The sequence below is a fragment of the Phoxinus phoxinus genome (genome assembly GCF_949152265.1).
Source record: "Phoxinus phoxinus genome assembly, chromosome: 10".
NCBI classification, from domain to species: domain Eukaryota; kingdom Metazoa; phylum Chordata; class Actinopteri; order Cypriniformes; family Leuciscidae; genus Phoxinus; species Phoxinus phoxinus.
The window spans coordinates 17,192,000-17,213,940 of record NC_136885.1 but is presented as its reverse complement, the minus strand read 5'-3'; the positions used below and the strand labels follow the sequence as shown (position 1 = coordinate 17,213,940).

The 21,941-nt window shown below is 38.1% G+C and overlaps 2 protein-coding genes across 4 annotated transcripts in view; both read right to left on the bottom strand.

The window, feature by feature from the left end:
• The window catches only part of ephb6 (eph receptor B6), a 58,640-nt gene extending 55,362 nt beyond the window's left edge, over window positions 1-3,278 (bottom strand). Inside the window, exons 1-2 of one of the 2 annotated variants that reach the window (XM_079625429.1) lie at window positions 2,892-3,278; window positions 1,941-2,163 (exon numbers count right to left, since the gene is read on the bottom strand). Coding sequence is in view for 1 of the 2 variants with exons in the window: in XM_079625428.1 (XP_079481554.1) it covers window positions 1,482-1,545 (64 nt within the window). In the remaining variant the exon portion in view is untranslated. Of the gene's footprint in view, window positions 1-1,481; window positions 1,637-1,940; window positions 2,164-2,891 lie in introns of those variants that run through there. The other variant, XM_079625428.1, reaches the window with a different exon arrangement.
• A 5,207-nt stretch (window positions 3,279-8,485) lies between these two features.
• On the bottom strand, window positions 8,486-21,412 carry slc2a3b (solute carrier family 2 member 3b). 2 transcript variants are annotated; one of them, XM_079627015.1, is made up of 13 exons: window positions 21,267-21,412; window positions 21,031-21,180; window positions 19,707-19,810; window positions 13,811-13,912; window positions 13,561-13,721; window positions 13,221-13,461; window positions 12,537-12,699; window positions 12,187-12,374; window positions 11,474-11,578; window positions 11,180-11,281; window positions 10,935-10,994; window positions 10,618-10,818; window positions 8,486-10,528 (listed from the first exon to the last, which is right to left on the bottom strand). In XM_079627015.1, exons 3-13 carry the CDS (start codon window positions 19,728-19,730, stop codon window positions 10,271-10,273), a joined length of 1,605 nt encoding a protein of 534 aa, XP_079483141.1. In that variant the 5' UTR covers window positions 19,731-19,810; window positions 21,031-21,180; window positions 21,267-21,412; the 3' UTR covers window positions 8,486-10,270. The 2 variants fall into 2 exon arrangements, with proteins under 2 accessions (XP_079483141.1, XP_079483142.1); XM_079627016.1 differs by lacking the exons at window positions 21,031-21,180; window positions 21,267-21,412 and adding an exon at window positions 16,369-16,442 and having other exon boundaries at window positions 19,707-19,808.
• Between the last annotated feature and the right edge of the window lie 529 nt (window positions 21,413-21,941).

The following is a 21,941-nucleotide window of genomic DNA, read 5'->3' as shown; positions in this document are numbered from 1 at the left end:
ATATATATATATATATTATGAAATGTATTGCAATTTAAAATAAGTAGTTTTCAATAAATTCTGCATGATCCTTCAGAAACCATGCTGATTTGTTGCTCAAGAAACATTTATTATCAGTGATAAACATTATACATAAAATGTTCATCATCTTGCTGAATAAAATAGTTATTTATTTATTATTTATTTACCTTCCTAGTTCCTACCTACAATTACTAGCACCTTATTTTTATTCTTTTCTTTTTTGTCACTGCTTTTTTTTTGCGTGCGCGCATTGCACTGATGTTTTGGCAATATTGTATAAAAATCATGCCAATAAAGTACAACAAAAATTGGTAACAGTCATTATGCAAGTGAAACTAGATAGAATCAACCTGACTACCTGTGTAGAAGGGGTGTGTGTGTGTGTGTGGGGGCGGGCGGGGGGATGGGGGGGCTGTCCCACTAAAAGACTATATAGTACTATGCAGGGTAGTCTACCAATTGAACCTGGGAGAAAAGGGGCTCATCTTAATCACCAAAAGTCCTGGGGCAACGCGATTTAAGCAATGTTCCTTGGTTTCACCAAAAAAGTAATTTTTGACAGTCAAATCAGGTAGAAATAGTTCCTTTGACTTTTTTTTAATACAATGCATACAGTCTCATATAGTTTTTAATACGAGCAGAGATGCAAAGCACAATAACAGATTCAGATAAGAAAGAAAAAAAAACTGTGGTAAATAAGCTTCTGTGAAAAAGCATGTTCATAACAGACTCTGGCATTCCAAATACCTAACGCGCGCACACACACACACACACAAAAAAAAAAAAATGAGTCACTGAGAGCTTTTTCACAAGAGCTCACTATGAGATGCCAACTTCATCAATCCATCTATTTAAACTGCTCATGTCAGCAACGCATTGACTGAAAACCCCATTTAACCAATAGAAAAATGAGGAGACAGAAAGAAAGAAAGAAAAAGAGATACACAGTGAAGTGAAGTGAGTGAGTGGGGTGTCTGTATTATCACAGGGTTGAACGGGCTGGGGAAAAGGAGAGCTTATAACAGTTATAATATCAGAAAAAAGGGGGCAGAGAGTTGAGAAGGGGGGCAGCATGGGTCAGAGAGAGACAAAGGTTACACAACAAATTATTCACCCCTCCGCTGGCTCTATTCTACACCCTTTTGTTAAGCATAAACGCAGCTTGGCAGGATCCACAGAGAGCTCTTCAATTCACAGTAACTCATAAACAGCTTCTCATTATACAGTACAAGGGTCTGTTCAGATCTTCAGCCTCACAAACACATGCACCACAGCGATCACATGTGCAGATGTTGATGAAAGTGAACTGCTCCAACCGCAAACAGACCTACAAACTCATTCAGAGACTCTGATACACATGTTGACACACACTCTGAACCGGACCGGACAGCAGGAGCCCCCAAAACGCACACACACATGGGGGTCTGCGAGCACCAGGGGGAGCAAAGGAAGTTTCATACCTTCTTCAGCTGAACTGTGCTGGACCACAAGAGAGACAGACAGAAAAATCCTCCACATTTCCATCAGAGCAACACACAAGAAGAGTCCAGAGAGGAAGAACACAGGAGAGGGAGACAGGAGGAGAGAGAGAGAGAGAGAGAGAAAGAGAGAGAGAGAAGGGAGGAGGAGTCTGTCTACTCGTTTTTATCTCAGATTAAAGAGAGGAGAGAAAGAGCGGGGGTGGGGGAGCAGGGAGGAGTATTTATGTATGATGATGATTATGACTGAGAAGTCACTGAGCAAAGAACAAGGAGAGAGAGAGAGAGAGAGAGAGAGAGAGAGAGAGAGAGAGAGAGAGAGAGAGAGAGAGAGAGAGAGAGAGAGAGAGAGAGAGAGAGAGAGAGAGAGAGAGAGAGAGAGAGAGAGAGAGAGAGAGAGAGAGATATTAAGGGACCGGTAAACTGACTTTAGCTACTCACTGTGATGGAAAGCCCAAAACGAGTTGGGCTAGTTCGCAGAAAAAGTGTCTAGACACGCAGGAGACAGACACTCTCACAGTCACATTTGGTGAAGGCTCTGGTTTGGCATGCTGGTCGGGCACGGCGAGCCAGATTGGAAATATGCATCACTCAGTAAAAGAAGCTTGGAAACCTGCCTGTGTGTTTTCTTTTCTTCTCTTCTTTCAACTGCTGCATTTTTTCCCTGGAAAAAAAAATACATATTTTGAATATTTTCTTTTGACCGTGGCAACTTCTCATTTTCCACACACACACATACATATATATATATACACGTACAAAGCTTCTTCAATATAGACAGGCACATAGAGACTGTTGTATTCCTGAATACTAGTGTTGTATAATTATCTCTTTGAAAACAGCGCCTTCTGGTGGACACATTGTGACCGCAGAAGATTTTGGTGGTGCACCTTCCAAAGACTGGATGAGCATGCTAAGTAAAATTAAATTAAATTAAATTAAATATGACGACATGTCACATCAGACGTGTACAATATAACACCAGTAAGAATAAAACCACATTTTCAATTTTGATTTAAGTTTTAAAGTCTAATTAAAGTGTTTAAAGTAGGCTATGTAACTTGGCCCTCTAGCGGTTAGCTGCCTACATTTTGAGAAAGAACATTGTTTTGGTTGTGCTTCGGCTCTGTATGACTGCGGATGGATATGGTACTGCTCATAAAACATTCAGATAGTTGGTTCAGCTCAGCTGAAGCAAACCCATACGCTGAAGCTATACATTTTTTTTACAGTCTATGAGCTATGCCTAACCATAGACATGTAGCCTAGCTACTAGCTAGTCCTTGAAAATAATATCCAGCACAGCACTACAACCATGACATTTCTTTACAACACTGTTCGAGAGCTACAAATTAAATCTGTTCAATAAAATTATTAAATTAGGCTACTCACATTTTGAATAATAAAAACGGCATCTCCGCGAAATTTACAACATTTCAAATCCCTCAGTTCTCGCCATCTCCACGGTTGATTCTCGGTTTATTACGAGCTCTGTCGTTCTACTTTTGCCAGCAGACTCTCCTCAGTTCGGCGGGGTTTTTTAACGTGATTCCCCGAACCCGAAGGTTTGAGATTTAAGTTTAACGTGCTTCATGTCAACCTTTCTTGCTCGTTGTGACAACTAACCCCAGCCACTCCCAGTCCCACACCATAGTTCCTCAAATTTAGCCCTAGAGGGCCACTGTCCTGCACAGTTTGGCTCAACCCTTGTTCAGGTGTGTTCGCTCCGCGGGTGCCGAAGTGAATGGCTTTAGGCTAGTTCCCGCTGCTGTGTGCAGTAACTTGGATGTGTATCTATGGGATTAATATCCTGCCATGATTCAAAACTGAAAATAAAGTTCTGAAAGGTTGAAACTAAGTGTTCGAAAACTCAAAATCTTAAAAAAAAAAGTTTTGCAAGATCGAAAAATAAGATTTGCAAGCTTGCAAAATGTAAAAAAATAAGAATATCTCTGCAAACATTATGTTGTTTTTGAGATTTCCTTCTTCAGAACTGCAAAACATTTTTTACGATGTTGCGCAATTTTTTTTTCAGAGTTTCAAATTTGTCAGTGTTCTCCCACTGTATAGTTTGTTTTCCAGATTTGAAACCTTGAAACCCGTGATCTGAAAACGGGTGTGCGAATAGGTGAAAAAAAGTTTTGAAACTCTGAAAACTGAGGTTCGAAAGGGCGAAACTTATTACATTACATTAAATTTGCACTCCTTTGCAGACTATTTTTTCAGAGCTGAGTTTACAACACCCACTTTGCGGAGATACGCGCACACAGTTGCGAGCTTGCGACTCGCGTGATTGTTGGCAGCGTTGTCACGCAGCTCTGCTCTGAAACTCTGAAACTCAGACTGAGCGAAAATGAAGCTTCGCAACCTCCCAACTTAAAAAAAAGCCTGGAGGGAGGGCCTTTCTGCTCTTGGCCAATGCTTGGCTGTCTGCTGACGTACAGTCCAATCACAAGTCGTATTTACTGGAAAGGTGGCTTCTGCACTGGTTCTTTGCATGCGTCCGGCAGATTGACCGTGACGATTGCTTCTGTAAAGAGTGCAAATCCTTCCTCTCATTACCATGATTTACCTTTTTCTAGTATGATTTATCATGATTTACCATGACTTACCATGTTCCAGTATGATTTACCATGATTCTAGTATGATTTACCATGTACTAGGATGGTTTACCATGATTTACCACGTTCTAGTACAATTTACCACAGTTGACCATACATTTAGCATGATTTACCATAGTGTACCATTATTTATTAAAGTTTACCATGATTTACCCTGTTCTAGGATGATGTATAATTATTTACTATGTTCTAGTATATGATTCACCATGATTTACATGACTTACCATGTTCCAGTATGATTTACCATGACTTACCATGTTCCAGTATGATTTACCATGACTTACCATGTTCCAGTATGATTTACCATGAATCTAGCATGATTTACCATAGTTTACCATGATATACCAAGTTCTAGTATGATTCAGCATGTTACAAGTCTTTTTTTTTGCACTAAAGCAAACCGGTTTCTCCATGTTAACTCCATTATGCATGCTTACACACATATTACACGTATGTCATAATAACAAATATATAGCTTTAAGCATTTGTTTATTAGCCAATGCTGAAAGCTGATAAAAAGATTACAAATATAATCCTGCTGCTCTTAAATGGATTTTTTTTTACTTTCATTTTCAGGATTCCCATTTCTCAATGTGACACAATGTCAATAGTAATACTCCAGATGAATTTTGACAAAATGTGATTGTAAATGTTAAAATAATGATTCTATAAAGTCTAAATATGAATTATATAACAATATTAGGGAGTAGTATGATGAAGAGACAGCAGGGGGCAGTAGAAGACCACTTAAAATACTGGTAAAAATCAAGACTTGTAAAATGAAAGTGAGCCAATAAGTGGTCTTCTACTGCCCTCTGCTGGACAATCTACAATTTAATAGTCTTTTCACATGTGCTTTTGCATTCATATATTTAGACACTAAAAATTCCTTACATAACAATTACTATTATAACACAATCATATTTTGTCAGAGTTTATCACTTCATTTGTTCTGATGCATCACATAATTGCTAACAACGTGGTAAATCATGGTAAATAACGCTAGAAACATGGTAAATCATAGTAAATAAGGTGAATCATGCTAGAATCCTGGTAAATCATTCTAGAATGTGGTGTATCATGGTAAATCATCCTGTAACATGGTAAATCAAGGTAAACTAAGATAAATCATGGTAAACTATGGTAAATCATTCTAGAATCATATTAAATTATACTAGAATGTGTTCAATTGTTGTAAACCACGCTAGAACAGGGTAAAGCATGCTGAATCATACTGGAACTTGGTATATCATGGTAAACTATGGTAAATCATGCTAGATTCATGGTAAATCATACTGGAACATGGTAAGTCAAATCATGGTGAATCATATACTAGAACATAGTAAATAATTATACATCATCCTAGAACAGGGTAAATCATGGTAAACTTTAATAAATAATGGTACACTATGGTAAATCATGCTAAATGTATGGTCAACTGTGGTAAATTGTAGGCTACTAGAACGTGGTAAATCATGGTAAACCATCCTAGTGGTAAATCATACTAGAATCATGGTAAATCATACTGGAACATGGTAAGTCATGGTAAATCATGATAAATCATACTAGAAAAAGGTAAATCATGGTAATGAGAGGAAGGATTTGCACTCTTTACAGAAGCAATCGTCACGGTCAATCTGCCGGACGCATGCAAAGAACCAGTGCAGAAGCCACCTTTCCAGTAAATACGACTTGTGATTGGACTGTACGTCAGCAGACAGCAAAGCATTGGCCAAGAGCAGAAAGGCCCTCCCTCCAGGCTTTTTTTTAAGTTGCGAGGTTGCGAAGCTTCATTTTCGCTCAGTCTGAGTTTCAGAGTTTCAGAGCAGAGCTGCGTGACAACGCTGCCAACAATCACGCGAGTCGCAAGCTCGCAACTGTGTGCGCGTATCTCCGCAAAGTGGGTGTTGTAAACTCAGCTCTGAAAAAATAGTCTGCAAAGGAGTGCAAATTTAATGTAATGTAATAAGTTTCGCCCTTTCGAACCTCAGTTTTCAGAGTTTCAAAACTTTTTTTCACCTATTCGCACACCCGTTTTCAGATCACGGGTTTCAAGGTTTCAAATCTGGAAAACAAACTATACAGTGGGAGAACACTGACAAATTTGAAACTCTGAAAAAAAAATTGCGCAACATCGTAAAAAATGTTTTGCAGTTCTGAAGAAGGAAATCTCAAAAACAACATAATGTTTGCAGAGATATTCTTATTTTTTTTACATTTTGCAAGCTTGCAAATCTTATTTTTCGATCTTGCAAAACTTTTTTTTTTTTAAGATTTTGAGTTTTCGAACACTTTTCAACCTTTCAGAACTTTATTTTCAGTTTTGAATCATGGCAGGATATTAATCCCATATGTATCGTTCGTTGCCATTGGCCTTCACGTCACCTCACTTAATGAATTTGGGTAAGACAAAAACATGTTTTGGAAAAAGGATTAATGATTTATAAAAGAAAGAAAAAAGTACTGATGATGTAACAACTCATTTATATTTTGTTAATTTTGAACAATGCTTTTACATAGCGTACTAAAACATTTGAATACCCTCTCTTAAAAATAAATCAGACGCTATTATTAGATTACAGTAAACTATCTCATGATTATCTTACAAATAAATAAATATTAATATGTGACTTTGCTGGATGATAACTCATAACAAGGATGCATGTTATGACACATGACAGTTATCTAAAAAATATATATTTACAGAGTTCCTGTAATGCAAACAGTCACAAATGCAAGTAAAATCAAATCATGTGGTTATGATCTGGTCAATCTCACAAAATATGCTTCCAAGTGCTCAATGTATTAAATATACTCATATTTAGGACATTGTGCTTTAAGCAAAGGTAAAACAATGTAAAAACATAATTTGGTAACAAAATTAATGATATTTAATAAGCTATAAATATAAAATATATCTAATATAATAATACAAATATATAAATATAAAACACACTCACAAAAACAAAAGACCTTTGGTAGCCTACATATTAGCCTATATAGCCACATAGATCAAAATCCAGAAATCTCAATCATGCAGTCAGTGCAAAAAAAAATGCAGTAATAAATGTAAACAAATCAATATATATATATATATATATATATATATATATATATATATATATATAAACAGTTGATTAATACTTACAGTAAGCAATCCTAACTACCCCACAAAAGGGGTTTAAAAACAGAACATATGCACATAAGTCCATGTTAAACAATAAATGTGTTCTTGTGATTGCTGGGCTGTCATGATTAACTTTCATATGATCCGGTGTCAGTAGTGTTCATTCAGTCAGTCAGGCCTAGTGACAACCGTCATGAGAAATAATTCAGGGATGAATAACACCATTTAAACGCTGATAATTCCATTTTAGATTCTGTCTCTAGGTCACTAATCACTATGTATTTTTTTTAAAGGAACACTCCGACTTTTTGGGACTTTGGCCTATTCAACGTACCCCCCAGAGTTAGATAAGTCCATACATACCTTTTTCATCTCCGTGTGTGCTATAAGTCTGTTTGACGCACCCACCGCTAGCCTAGCTTAGCACAAAGACTGGATGTAAATGGTTGCAGCTAGCATACTAATCCAAATAAGTGACCAAAATAACGCAAACATTTTCCTATTTACATGTTGTGATTTGTATAGTCACAGAGTGTACAAAAAACAAAGTCACATGAGACACAGACATATTTTAACTGTATAAATACTGGGAACTATATTCTCTGAAGGTGAAGCACTGCTACTTGGGCGGAGTGATAACCGCAGCACCTGAGATGTCACGCTGGTTTTATTGACAGAAGAAACAACGGCGCGTCTCAGGTGCTGCGGTTATCACTCCGCCCAAGTAGCAGTGCTTCGGCTTCAGAGAATATAGTATAGTATAAGAGATATAAGTATAAGAGAAATTTGTTAAATACCTATTCAAATATAAGTCATAGTAATAAGTTTAATATTCCACATGATTATGGACAAGTGATTACTGATTAGTGCTCACACATAAGTTATCTTAAAAATGCAACTCAACTCTATATCTGACAAAACATTCAATTTATCAAAAGGCAGTGCAACCACATGTAACACTCATTTGCTCATAATGACTTTATAATTGCCAATTATAAAAAGGCTTTCAGTATGTATCACCCTAGCTATTTCCTTTGTAACAATGCCCATTATTTAGCTGCATCTGTTCTCTTACTAGGGGTGTGCATTGGCACTGCCCTCACAATTCGATTCGATTACGATTCACCAGGTAACGATTCGATTCAATTCGATTCTACGATGCATTGCGATGCATCAAAATTCTACTGCACACAACAAGGCAAATTTTTCATCAGTCATGAGGCAATACAAGCAGTCATATATTGAACAACAGATTTTATTGGCTGCTATGTGTGTATTATCACTCTTCTGTATCTTTGACATAAATGTCATTAAACAAAATAAAATTAAATGGTACAGGGTATTGGATATGGCATTTTCAAACCTGAAAAAGAAAACATAAATCACTGCTTTCTAGGGCTGTAATCTCCCAGTCGATTAGTCGATTGTTGGTCGATACGTTTTGGCTTGACCAAAATTCTGATTGGTCGATTTTTTGCCGCATTCATTTCATCAGTTTTGCCGCGTTCGTTTCATTCGTTTTGCGCGTTCATTTCATCTGGTGGAAAGCACTAATTGCTAATGGGGGTGTTCTCAGAGCACCTCTGTGTCACAGGTAACAGTCTGTCTTCAGAACACCCCCCTTGTTTTCACTTCTTTTGGATTAGCCCAACCCACCGGAGAAGAGAGACAGCTACTAGAAGGTTTGCTGAATATTATTTATTTAATTGAGAGGCCGTTTAATTCACAGTCAGTCCTCTTCTATCATGTCAACAAAGACATCGGCAGTGTGGCAGCATTTTTTTTTTTAGAAGACGGAAAAAAATTATTGGAGCCCAATGCGCAGTGCCACTGTTTGTATTAGTTTTGAGCTATTTTTCAGTTATGCACTTTATTTCGTTTTTGCTCTTGATCTGGTTTGTTTAATAAATATAATTTTTTTATTCAAATGGACGTGCCTTTTGTGTTTAGGAGTAGGCCTAAACGCTTTATGTTAGTCTATTCGTGTCTCAGCCGTGAAGCTGCGCTCCTGTGTTCAGCCTCGTCTTGTTTAGTTTCCCATTAACTTTGTAGAATCCGAAATGTGAATGAAATCCGAAAATGACTCCAACGAAGCAGTGAGAGGAGCTAGCGGTGGCGGCGGCGGCGAGCTCCTCGTGGAGGGAGGTTCCGGGACCCGCTGAGCCCGGCGCTTTTTACGGCGCGGCGCTACAGGGGGTGGGTGAGCAGCTTCTGCGAATGACGCAAGGCGAGTCCACAGAGTCGCGATTGGCATCATGTCGCAGTGATGGCAGCCGCCATCACCGAGAGCGATAGCTGCATGTTCCTCGCCCAAGCAGGAAACACACAGCACGTGGTGGTCCCCGTCGATGAGCACGGCTCGGCAGGAGCCGCAGGAATCACGAGGCATCTTTTAAAAGACACTCGTTACTCTGTGAGAAAAAATGTGTGACGCCGGGGCGAACACACACACAAAACACACACAAAGTGAAAAGGATATTCCACGCCGGAGAAGCGCAGCAGGGAACGGTGGCTGAAGGCGGCGGCTTCAGATAAAGGGCTCGTCCTGCTGAGGTGCTTTTCCAAACGGCTGTGGCGGCTCAAATCCAGTCCTACGATGCGTGTAGCTTCGTGAAGAATAGAAAATCAGAGTGGGAGACAGCTATGCTTGTATTTATAGGCCTAGACCACGCCCGTTTCGGCGGGAGATGACGCAGAAGGGCGCGAACCGTCCTCATTGGTCAGCGTCACTGGCCTCGCATAGGCTGTGCTTTTCTGGCGGAGCAGCCAATGGGCGCGCGATTTGCTCCGCCTAGGGTTGTATGCTACAGAAAAGCGTTTTACAATATTTTACAAAATTAAGGATGAATTTTTAGGCTTCAATCTCGAAAAAGAAATATCTTTCCCGTAGCATCTTTCGACGCAGTACTCGTTCCCTCTCCTAGAGAGAACCGAGGTTACGTTAGTAACCGAGTACGTTCTCTATTGTCCGCTGTAGGAGTCCATTTAGGGTGTCAATCTTGTGTGTAGATCATGGGGTTTCTCTATAGGTTTGTTCCACTTTTCTGCTGTCCAGCCAGCTCAGTCATCTGAAACTTCTCTGATGATGGAGACACTGGCAGAGAAATGGCACCCTCTGGAGACGTGTAGTTGGCAGCATTGGAGCCTGCGGCATTGGAAAATCCACTGGAAATGTCCTCAAACGTCCGGCCTTTGGTCTCGGGAACCCGGAAGTAGGTAAACACGAAGAAGATGATGAGGAGGATGAGGAATATGATAAACACATACGAGCCGCACAGTTTCTGGAAAGGAAGCAAGGTCATAATAATGTGTTTAGCTCTTGTGTCCATAAAAAATGTCATGCTGCTGAATTCTGTGACATGGTTCTCACCAATAGTGGTAGGAAAGACAGTCCGACAATTAAGCTGGCGGTCCAGTTGCAGCATCCCGCCACAGCAATGGCTGCCGGACGTGGACCCTGAGAAAATAACTCTGCCACTATGAACCACGGGATCGGTCCTGGTCCCATCTCAAAACTGGCCACAAATCCGAAAACTGCCAGAATGGCCAGAATGCTGATTGCTGAAATTCCCTGCTAGCCGGAAATTGAATCATTTGTAGAAAGAAAAAAAGAGCAATGATACACTTCAGTGAATAAAATCTCACATAAATATAAGTTGGTGTTCATTAGTAAGAAGACACACTGACCCCTTCAGATGCAGATTCGTAGATAGCAGTGCCATTCTGATCCAGTTTATCCACTTTAGGCTTCAGATCAGAAAAGAGAATGAATTTAAAAATGAATAAAAATGTTATGTCTCTATTCTCTAATATTTAATTGAAGGAATCCCTTGTTGAATCCATCCCATAAACTTCTGATGATCAGTAGTTTATCATATAGGCCCATTTAATGAGCATATATATTTAATTATATATTGTATAACAAAACTCACCACAAGTTCAAGAGAAACAGTCATGAGCAGAACACAGACAGCCATTCCAGCCAGTCCGATCATATGAAGTGTTCTTCTCCCTGCCCTCTCCACCAGGAAGAGCTGTTGAGCAAAGCAGTGGGAACATCAACACTGTTCTTTAGGACACCCTCACTTAAGTATTTGAACGGATATAAGGGCATGACATTGCAAATTCAAGGGCGGTGAAATGAATTTGACAACTGTTTACCTACAGTACAGTTCTTTTCAAATGTGTGTTTATGTGAGTATATTAGCTCAGCTGTGTAAACTCACAGAGATGACAGTGAAGACGGTGTTGACTGCGCCCATTCCAATGGTGGCAAAAACTGGCCCAGTGATACCTGCTCCTCTGAAGATCTCTGTTGAGTAATAAATGACCTGGAAAATGTACAGAAACGCAGCTGTTTAACATTTCGGACAGTTCATGTCAATACTGGGAGTTGACAAGGGGGAAATATGGAAGGAATCCTTACAAATAAATATCTGAACATTATTAAAAGAAGATACATTTGTGTATGACTTGTTATAGAGAATGTTAACTTTATTTTTCTTCTCATTGGCAAATAGTTTTTCTTGTTGTAAGCACTAAAAAAAATAGGTTTATGCTTAAAACAAGAAAACATTTCCATTGAGGGAAAAATAAAATTTGCCAATGAGCAAATCAACTCAAATCAACATGGACATTATATATATACACACACACACACACACACACACACACACACACACACACACACACACACACACACACACACACACACACACACACACACACACACACACACACACACACACTTTATTTACAAGGTATATAGAGTGTATATACTGTATATATATATATATATATATATATATATATCTTGTTTTATACTGTAGATGTATTTTATACGAGGGAAACAAGGCACTGCTGGCTATAAAGATGTGCTAATCTAAGATCATCATGTAAACTTTTTATGTAAATGTTGTGGGGAAGTGTGGGGACTCACAGCGTTGATGCCGGACAGTTGCTGGGACAGCTGCAGGATTATGGCGATAATAATGGGCTGTCTGTAGGCAGAGTTACGGAACAGCTCCGGAATAGAAACCTTCTTCTCCATGGACATCTTCATGGCCTCTTCCTTCATCTCACGAATGTCATCCTCCACATCTGAATGCCCACGAAGAAGTGTCAGCACTGAGAGCAGAAGAGGGAAATATCAACATAGTCAGTGTTAAAGAGTAAATACACTTCAGTTGTTCAGGCAGTGCTAAATGTTGTGTTGCGCATGTCTCCTGCTCTTTCTAGATCCAGATGGGATGCTTCTAAAGACCTTTTTTTAGTCCTGAGCAGTCTCACCTTGGCGTGCCTCATCCTCCTGGTTGAGACTGATCAGCAGGTATCGAGGGCTCTCTGGGCAGAAGATCAGCATAACACACTGTACCACTGCAGGAAGCGTCGTCAGAGCCAGCAACAACGGCCACAAAGACTGAGACCCCAGCAATGACTCCAGACCTAAGATCTACCATAAAATCCACAAAGATGACCCATTTATACCTATTTGCATTTGACTTTTTAAGTGTATAATCAGTATGTTCAAAAACCAGACGACTTCCTTTCTTCTGTAGAATATAAAAGGATCAGTTCTGAAAACTTTCCATAAAATACAATGAATATGGACTGAAGCATTTTTCAAGTTTCAAAAAGGACCCAAAACCATCATAAAAATGGTCCAAATATCTTCTGAAGCCATACAATATCCTTTTATGAGAAAAGGACAGTAATTTTGTTATCATTAACTGAAATTAGTGAACGAGTCAGCGAACTTGAGAACCGAACCAATTCAACTCATGAACAAATCATTCAGACCAGTTTTGTGATGTGAATGAACTCATTGAAAAGCTTGAAAGCTTTGGTGTTATTATAATTGCAAGCAAAAAAGAAAATCATATGGGTTTTGAATGAGATTTAGGTTAGTTTAATCTTAATTTTTGAGTGATCCCTTTAATCTCTTATTTACATTCATCCATAGGAAAATCTAACCTGTGCAACCAGGATGCCGATGACCACCCCGAGCTGGTGAAGGGTGCCAAAAGCCCCTCGCAGTGCCGTTGGAGAAATTTCACCCACATACATGGGTGTCAGTCCTGTACACATACCACAGAACACACCAATCACCAGACGGCCCAATATCAGCAACTCATGGGAGGTGAACATGCTGGATAAACCCATCAGGCCTCCACCTATCAGGGCCAGGATGTTGGACAGCAGCATTGATTTCCGTCTGTAAAGACAATTTTGGAGATGAAGCAAGAAGATCTTTTATATTTGTTTTATGTCCAGATAAATTGTGTGATTTTGAATTTGGTCACTCTTTTCTCACCTCCCAAGCTTGTCAACCAGAGCGCCAACACTAAGAGATCCGATCATGCCGCCAGCATTAAAGATGGAAACGGCGACACTCCACACTGTTGTGAGTGTGGATTCATCCATGGGCTCTCCAGTACGCACCAGAGTCACGTTTCTGATGAAGTTCTTCACTTTCTTATTATCAACAGAGAGACAGACAGAAGTGAGTGATTAAGCGTTGTTTTTTGAAGTCTAAAATGCTACTCATTTAATGAAAAATTTACCACATCGGGTGCGTTGATGACTCCTGTGTTGAAGCCGAACTGCAGCGAGCCGATGACGGCCGTGGCCACGCAGAGCACCAGGTAGCATGTCACCTGCTTCCCCTGAACAAAAAGAAGGAATACACATACTGTGACATGCAGAAAAATGACATGAGTAAAGATGAAAGTAAGGGAGAAAGTAACTGTGACCCAACAAAGTCTCAAAATGTGCACAAAACCTGTCCTATTTCTTCATTCTTGATTTCTTGGACTTTCTCGGTTGTGAAATAGTTCTGCAGCACAGTTTTTCTTTTCTTTTTACATTATAATATTTTATTTAGTTGACTGTTTTGTTTCTCTTCAACGTTCAGAAAAGGGCTCAGAGAAAATATAATAATATAAATAATAATAATAAACTATTTAATATATTAAATATTTACAAAATGTAACATTATTACTGTTTTATTCTGCTTTCTAAAGACTGATTGGAAACCATGAGATTAATTATTTGATTGTATTGACAATCATAGCTGTTTCTTTTGTTTATTCTCAATATACTATATATATATATATATATATATATATATATATATATATAGGCTACATATATACACTAATATATATTTTTATATTTTATTAGTCTGTTAGTCACAGAAAAAAAACTCCACAGGAAGTGGCAAAGTCACGCAATCTGTGATTGACAAATCGTTAACTGCAGGAAATCCAAACATTTGCCTAGCATTCATCGTCATCAAATATGGCTTATCACTTAAAACATGTAAGTAGCAGCAACGTAACAAGTCCACTCGCTCTAATGTAAACCTAGATACATGTGAACTATTATTAGCTGCATAAGTGTTTTTGTGGAGAGCCGCTTACCGCATGACATCCAGGCACCGGCGAAATCACTTGCATTTAACTTAAAATACTCAAAAAGTCATTTTTTGGTAATACAGAATAGAATAATGCAGACTTTTAAGGGTACGTTTACTTCTGTAAACTCACAATAACAACAAAAACAATTAGGATTCGCTTTCTGCCGTCTTGGTCTCAGTCAAGTCACAAAACGAACCAAAACTCAGTGTATACTTGCCTCACAGACATGAGAAATATATATATAGGCCTATAGAAAGCTTGAAATAGCCTTTTTAATCAATTTCAACCAATTTTAACCTTTTTAACCAATTTCAACTCGAAAATAAATATTCTCAGATTGTGAAAAACAAAAACACAGAAAACTATCAATAAATTATTAAAATGTTTAGACAGTCTCCTTCTGTTTTTTCATGACAGAGACTAAAATGCATGTTTGACCTGTTTCAACTGAAAGCAACTTGCACTGACATATCTTAAAATATGTCAGTGTCATTGTTTTGTCTCAAGATGCACAACAGTAATGTTTTTTTTTCTTCCTAGGGCACGTTTATAAAAGCTATTTAATTGGCCTAATTGAACTTTTGTCCTATACTCCTGGCTTAGTCTAAGCCCTGTCTGTGAAACAAGGCCAGTTTTCTCAGTTCAAATGTATCTTCAAACATGAAAATATAGCTGCCTTAATAGTTTTGTAAAGGGGTCCCTTGCAAAGGGGTTTATTATAATAACTCCTGCTTTAAAGGGTAACTGAACCTAACCAAAAAAGAAAGAAGAGTCTTTCTCACTTTTTTTGTCTTCAATACTTCAATACCCTGTTTGTCTATAAACCTTCATGCTTTTTAAACTTTTATCAAAACTTAAATTATGCGATTCTGCATCCTGTTTGCTACCTCAATTCAAGAGGAAGGAATCTAAAAATCATCCTCAATTCAATTCTGAATGGCACACAAATCCTGATAACCATATATTACACAATAATAGTAATTTACGTAATTTCCCATAGTATGAAAGTGGAACAACAAAACTGCAAAAATCAGCTGACATAATAACTGGGATATGCCCCTATGTGTAATTTTTTTAATAACCGTGGTTCTCAAACTATATAGCTTCTCTTTACTTGATATCTGTTCCTCCCTTTTGTGTCAAATTAAAAGTAGAAATAGCAACCTAAGCTAATTGTGAGCTGCGTTACTTCTGTATAGCATTAAATAATGGGCCAGAAAGAACAATAATCTGATGGTCTGTTCTAAAGGGTGTATGGGGTGAGATTTGTATTTTTATAGGTTTGTAGGGCCTTTTAGAGAGTAACTTAAAATTAAAAGTAATTTGTAATGATGTTTTTCATAAAGTAATTGGTAATCTGTAGTGAGTGATTCACTTTCTCACTATTCTGCATGCAATATTTGGCAAATGTCTGTAACAAAAAACCCACGCACAGGAACTTCTGCAGTCTGATGTTATGATACAGACTTAAACAGACACAAACATGCACACATGCAAACAGCGGCAGACTCCTGGAGGAGTCAACAAGGATATGGGTGTCATCATGTGATCTGTAAGGAGCCAGAGCCATCTGTACAAGTTCATAATGAGTTCTGCTGATAAAGGGCGACCCATCATCTTTCATCTCTATTGATCAGGATAGACCAGATCACATCCCACCATGAACACACTTATGTATTAAATCAACACATTCAGTGACTCACTTAATATTGTAGTAACCTCCAGTAGATGTAAAAGTGCACACTCGGATTAGGAATTTCCATTCTGTCTGTCCATTCTAAAACAAGTAAGAACCAGTCAGAATGTTGTTCATATTTTGCTCAAGTTTGAACATGCCATCTAAACCCTGCTCCGAACAGTCATTTCTTCTTATCGTTCTGCTTTGCACATCTCGGTTTCTTAATTCACATGCTGCAATCCTATCGGTTATTCCAACTACGAAATAAATCCGAGATTGGCTCATATACATTCCATCTTAATTAGAATTAGGATCAGAGTCAGTTGGGATTTGGTCCAAACAGCCTCCAAAGACAAAGCAGGCCAAATAATGTCTGACCACAGCTACTCATGTCATATTTATTTAGGTGACAATTCAAATCAATTGTACACTAATAGCCTGAACAGACATATCAAAGATTACCTATAGTTAAACCTGACAGTGCAACACATTAGTGACAAACAAACATCACACAATAAGTATATAAATCACAGGCTCCTGGCAATTCAAACAAGCTACAGTATATCTACAGTAAAAACACATTACAACATTTCAAACACATTTCAAACCCACATTTCAAACCCATTAGCATCCCCTGAAAATTTACCTGTTATTGCATGCTAAACACATCTAGGAACTACAAAAAGTACACTTAAAGCATATTTTAAAAATAATATTTAAGGAAATACGAATATACTTCAGTATTGCATAGATGCAATTAGATGAAAATGTATTATAGTTAAAATTTATTTTACATGCAATAAGCTGAACTTAAAGGGTTAGTTCACCCAAAAATGAAAATAATGTCATTAATGACTCACCCTCATGTCGTTCTAAGCCCGTAAGACCTCCGTTCATCTTCGGAACACAGTTTAAGATATTTTAGATTTAGTCCGAGAGATTTCTGTCCCTCCATTGAAGCTGTATATACAGTATACTGTCCATGTCCATAAAGGTAATATAAACATCATCAAAGTAGTCCATGTGACATCAGTGGGTTAGTTAGAAGTTTTTGAAGCATCGAAAATACTTTTTGGTCCAAAAATAACACAAAATAAGACTTTATTCAGCATTAAATTCTCTCCCGGGTCTGTTGTCAATCTGCGTTCAGGACTCCGCAGTGACGCTGCTGACGTAAGACGCTGATGACGTGTTATCCGGTGCGCCCGAGCTTCGTTTACAGTCTGAGGGAGACGCACGCTATATTCAAGCTATTCTATATTGTTTGCGTGGATATCATTTTTTTAATGGTGCGTAAATATGCATGTCGCGGATGAGACACTTTTACAGCGTGCGTCTCCCTCAGACTGTAAACGAAGCTCGGGCGCACCAGATAACACGTCATCAGCGTCTTACGCCATCAGCGTAACTGTGAAGGATTGACAACAGACCCGGGAGAGAATTTAATGCTGAATAAAGTCTTATTTTGTGTTATTTTTGGACCAAAAAGTATTTTCGATGCTTCAAAAACTTCTAACTAACCCACTGATGTCACATGGACTACTTTGATGATGTTTATATTACCTTTATGGACAAGGACAGTATACTGTATATACAGCTTCAATGGAGGGACAGAAATCTCTCGGACTAAATCTAAAATATCTTAAATATCTTAAACTGTGTTCCGAAGATGAACGGAGGTCTTACGGGCTTAGAACGACATGAGGGTGAGTCATTAATGACATTATTTTCATTTTTGGGTGAACTAACCCTTTAAGAGGGCTTTTCTGACCACTCCGGGCAATTTTTAAGTTAATCTTGATCGTTATACCTTTGTGAGTACTGTCTAGAAAAAAAACGAACCGGATTGGTGCTTGCAATACCGCTAATGCCCAGAGCTCCCACTCAGCTAAACAGCAGTTATGGGGGCATATTCATAAAGAGTGTTTTTGTGCCTCTTTTGGATAACTATATTGTATGGCGGAATACCATAGCAAGTGCTTGGGAGCACTTCGACTTGGCGCAGTAATATCTTCTGGGAGAGGGAGCGGGGGCCGGTGAGAGGATTTTTCACGAGTGAAGATATTACTGCGCCAAGTCGAAGTGCTCCCAAGCACTTGCTATGGTATTCCGCCATACAATATAGTTATCCAGGCTACAACTGAGTTCCCACGGGACTTCAGCGCAAGGCTACAGCTAGCCGTCTAAAACACTATTTAGGTGAATTTAAACAATGGCTAAGTTGCTAAACGCATCTTGTTGTCATGTAAGGACCCTGTTCATGTTGGACAGACATTTTAATTGCATTTTGTGTCTGTTAAGAGGCACAAAAACACTCTTTATGAATATGCCCCCATAACTGCCGTTTTAGCTGAGTGGGAGCACTGGGCATTAGCGGTAGCAGTTCTGTGTTGCAAGCACCAATCCGGTTCATTTTTTTCTTTTTTCTATAGACAGTACTCACAACGATCAAGATTAACTTAAAAATTGCCCGGAGTTCTCCTTTAAGTATCTTTAAATATCATAAGTACTCCTATTGTCTTTGAAATACGGTTAAAGTGTGCTGATTTCTAAACTAAAGTCATAAATGTACTTTTTAAAAGCATTACAAAAGATTATTTAAACATAATTATTAAAAATACTACTTAAGTGTGTTAAGAAACAGTAGGTTACAGTTTATTTTAAGTTGTCCTTACTGTTACAGTCTATACTTTTAAATACTGAGTAATATGAATTAACTACACTTAATTACGCAGGATTAGGTTTTGGTTTAGACTTAGTTGCATGTAATTATGCATAATTTATAGTTATTACTTTAATAACTACATGTAACGTGTAACAAGGGCACTGTAAAATAAAGTGTTCTGAAAGTGTTCTCTCTTTAAGTACTTAAGTGGCCATTTCATTAATGTTATCTGCAAGTACTCTTTTTTTTTTACTTTTAAGATTTGAAGTAAATCTTAAGTTCCCTTTTTTAATTACATTAAGGGGTTACCGTGTGCACCTGTAATTGGCAATGGTACATCATTTTTGTTTATTAGAAGGATCTCTGAAGGGGGAATTTAATTATTATTATTTTTTAATTTTTTTCCCAATTCATGTTGTTCCATGTTTATGTTCATATTCCATGAACCCCCCCTCTCTCTTTTTTTCTTAAGCTATTGGATGGGGGGGGGGGGGGAATAAGGGATTAATAAAGGACAATATCTTACTGTCTGTTTATGATGTCTTATTCTGTATTGTCACTGAAAACCAATAAAAAGATTTGGAGTAAAAAAAGGTAGATTTCATAAGGGTTATTTTGATAGTAAAGCCTTTTCTTATTAATCATAAAGAAGAAAACTAAACATCATGACTTGACACTGACAGAAAAAAAGACTCTACCTTACTGTCTTTCATCTTCTCCATTCTGCTCCTTGTTGCAAAAGCCAGCTATTTCAACTGAGACAGAGGTCGTCTGTTCTTCCTCTTCTTCCAGCGAAACCAAACTTATATGAATAAACACAAATCCGTATTGGGGGGGGGGGGGGGGGGGGGATACAAAGAATCGTTTTCAGTAATGCAAAGGAATGAAACCTTTAAGGTTTTCATAAAGAAAAACCACACAGTTGATTTCCTACAACGGATGTCTGCTGAGTTGAGATGAGCGTCAGTATTGTGCAAAGTAAAAGTGGAAGTCAAATATAAGAGGCATATCTGTCAGCTCAAGATCATCCCTCTCTATCGCTCAAATGTGCTTTTATGGGTTAAAGGTAGGGTAGGTCAGAATTGTCTAAAAAAAACTTTTATTCAAATTTGTTTAAACTGTCTTTATATACCAATGCATAATTAAAATGTAAGTACTCTGATAAAAAGAGTATAAAAATCGAGTGACTCTAGACCGTTTAATCTTCATTAAACACAGCTCATTAATTCCATTCACTCCCACCTAAAAACGGGTGCGCGACTGCGCGCACGTGGGCAGAGCCAGTAATAAAGGCGGTAGTCATGGCGACGTCGAGTGACAGTCGCGCAAGCCAATCCTGTGATTCGTCCCGAATGGAAATAATGAGCTGTGTTTAATGAAGATTAAACGGTCTAGAGTCACTCGATTTTTATACTCTTTTTATCAGAGTACTTACATTTTAATTATGCATTGATATATATAGAAAGTTTAATCAAATTTGGTAAAAAGTTTTTATATAAATCCTACCTACCCTACCTTTAACTCAGTTTCAGTGACATTCCTGTACAACAATTTAAACATTCAGTGAATACAATCAATCTTGCGTTAGTTTATAACAGCTTCATGCAGTTCCTTGATTAAAGACATTTGATCTGCTTGTTATGCACATGAAGTTATAGCTGCATATAATTATATTAATAAAATTTGTTTTCATAATTGTAAAAACAACATACTTATGTCATTCAATTTAACTTGTCACAGCAATTTCTGTAATTTCAACTAACACGTTTCTCTACTTTCTTCATCAGTAGCCTAGTACATTTGGTAAGTGAACAAAAAAGTATAATAGGCTACTTCACTTCAGGGTTATTTTGATAAAGATTTAAGGCAACAATTGAACGTTTTTTACATTTTAAATAACATGTAGATAGTTATGTAGCAATATTTAAGTCAATATTGTAATAAAATATCATTCCAATGCAACTTATAGTAGGCTATGTTATGTCCATGTAATGATAATGTAAAATAATAATATTTACGTACTTGCAGAGCTCGTGCGTCGATCAGGTATTTGCGGGTGTGTGATGAAACGCTCTCGAGCTCGTGGATTTTATGGTGAGTGAGACATGAGCACCAGCACCAGCACGTGGACTTTTTGTCATCATGTCAGACAGCCATGCTCCCCGCCTGTTTCTGTAATATTTGAGTCACAGGATTAAACGAGAACTTAATTTTAAGTCACTCACGTCATATCCTTTCGTAGGAAATCCTGTCCGTACCATAGACAGTATATAAACGGTCCGTAAAGCATCATAGGCGCGAGCAGTTGCTCTCAATCGGACCGTGCCTATGATGCCTAACTTTGAGACCCGTCTCTATTGTATGTCCTTATTTGGTTACTCGCGCGTTATCACCACAGTAGACTGGACGTGAATCGCGCCTCTGTTTCTCTCGCGCAACATCCCACCAGAAAAAAACCTGCTGTCTGACAATAATACCGTTATTGTTGTCATGTGAGTGCTTCTGTGAGAAAATTACGTCTTTTTTTTGTTTGTAAACAAGTAGTCCTCTCTTCCGAGATTGGACAATGTGCGGGGTTTGCTGGCACTTCATACAAGTGTGTGATCTAGTGATAACAAATGTTTCGTTGCCTACGCTCAGGGTAGCTTTCATTTGTTTAATTGCGAATTAAATACAGTTGGAAATTACTCATTTAAGTCTAATTTATACAAGGTACATAGCCTAATAATAGTGCGCGCCACACACAACGCTAGACTATAGACTGTGTTAAGACAGACAAACAGGAACTTGCAGGAAACATTTTGAGAACTGAGATCATGCCACACTGTGGTTTTCTTTTAGTATGAAGTAGCCTACATTCTCAACGAGCCTGCCATTTTTAATCACTTGTTTAGAAAAGTACACATGTATATTGAAGGGTCAATTTACCATTA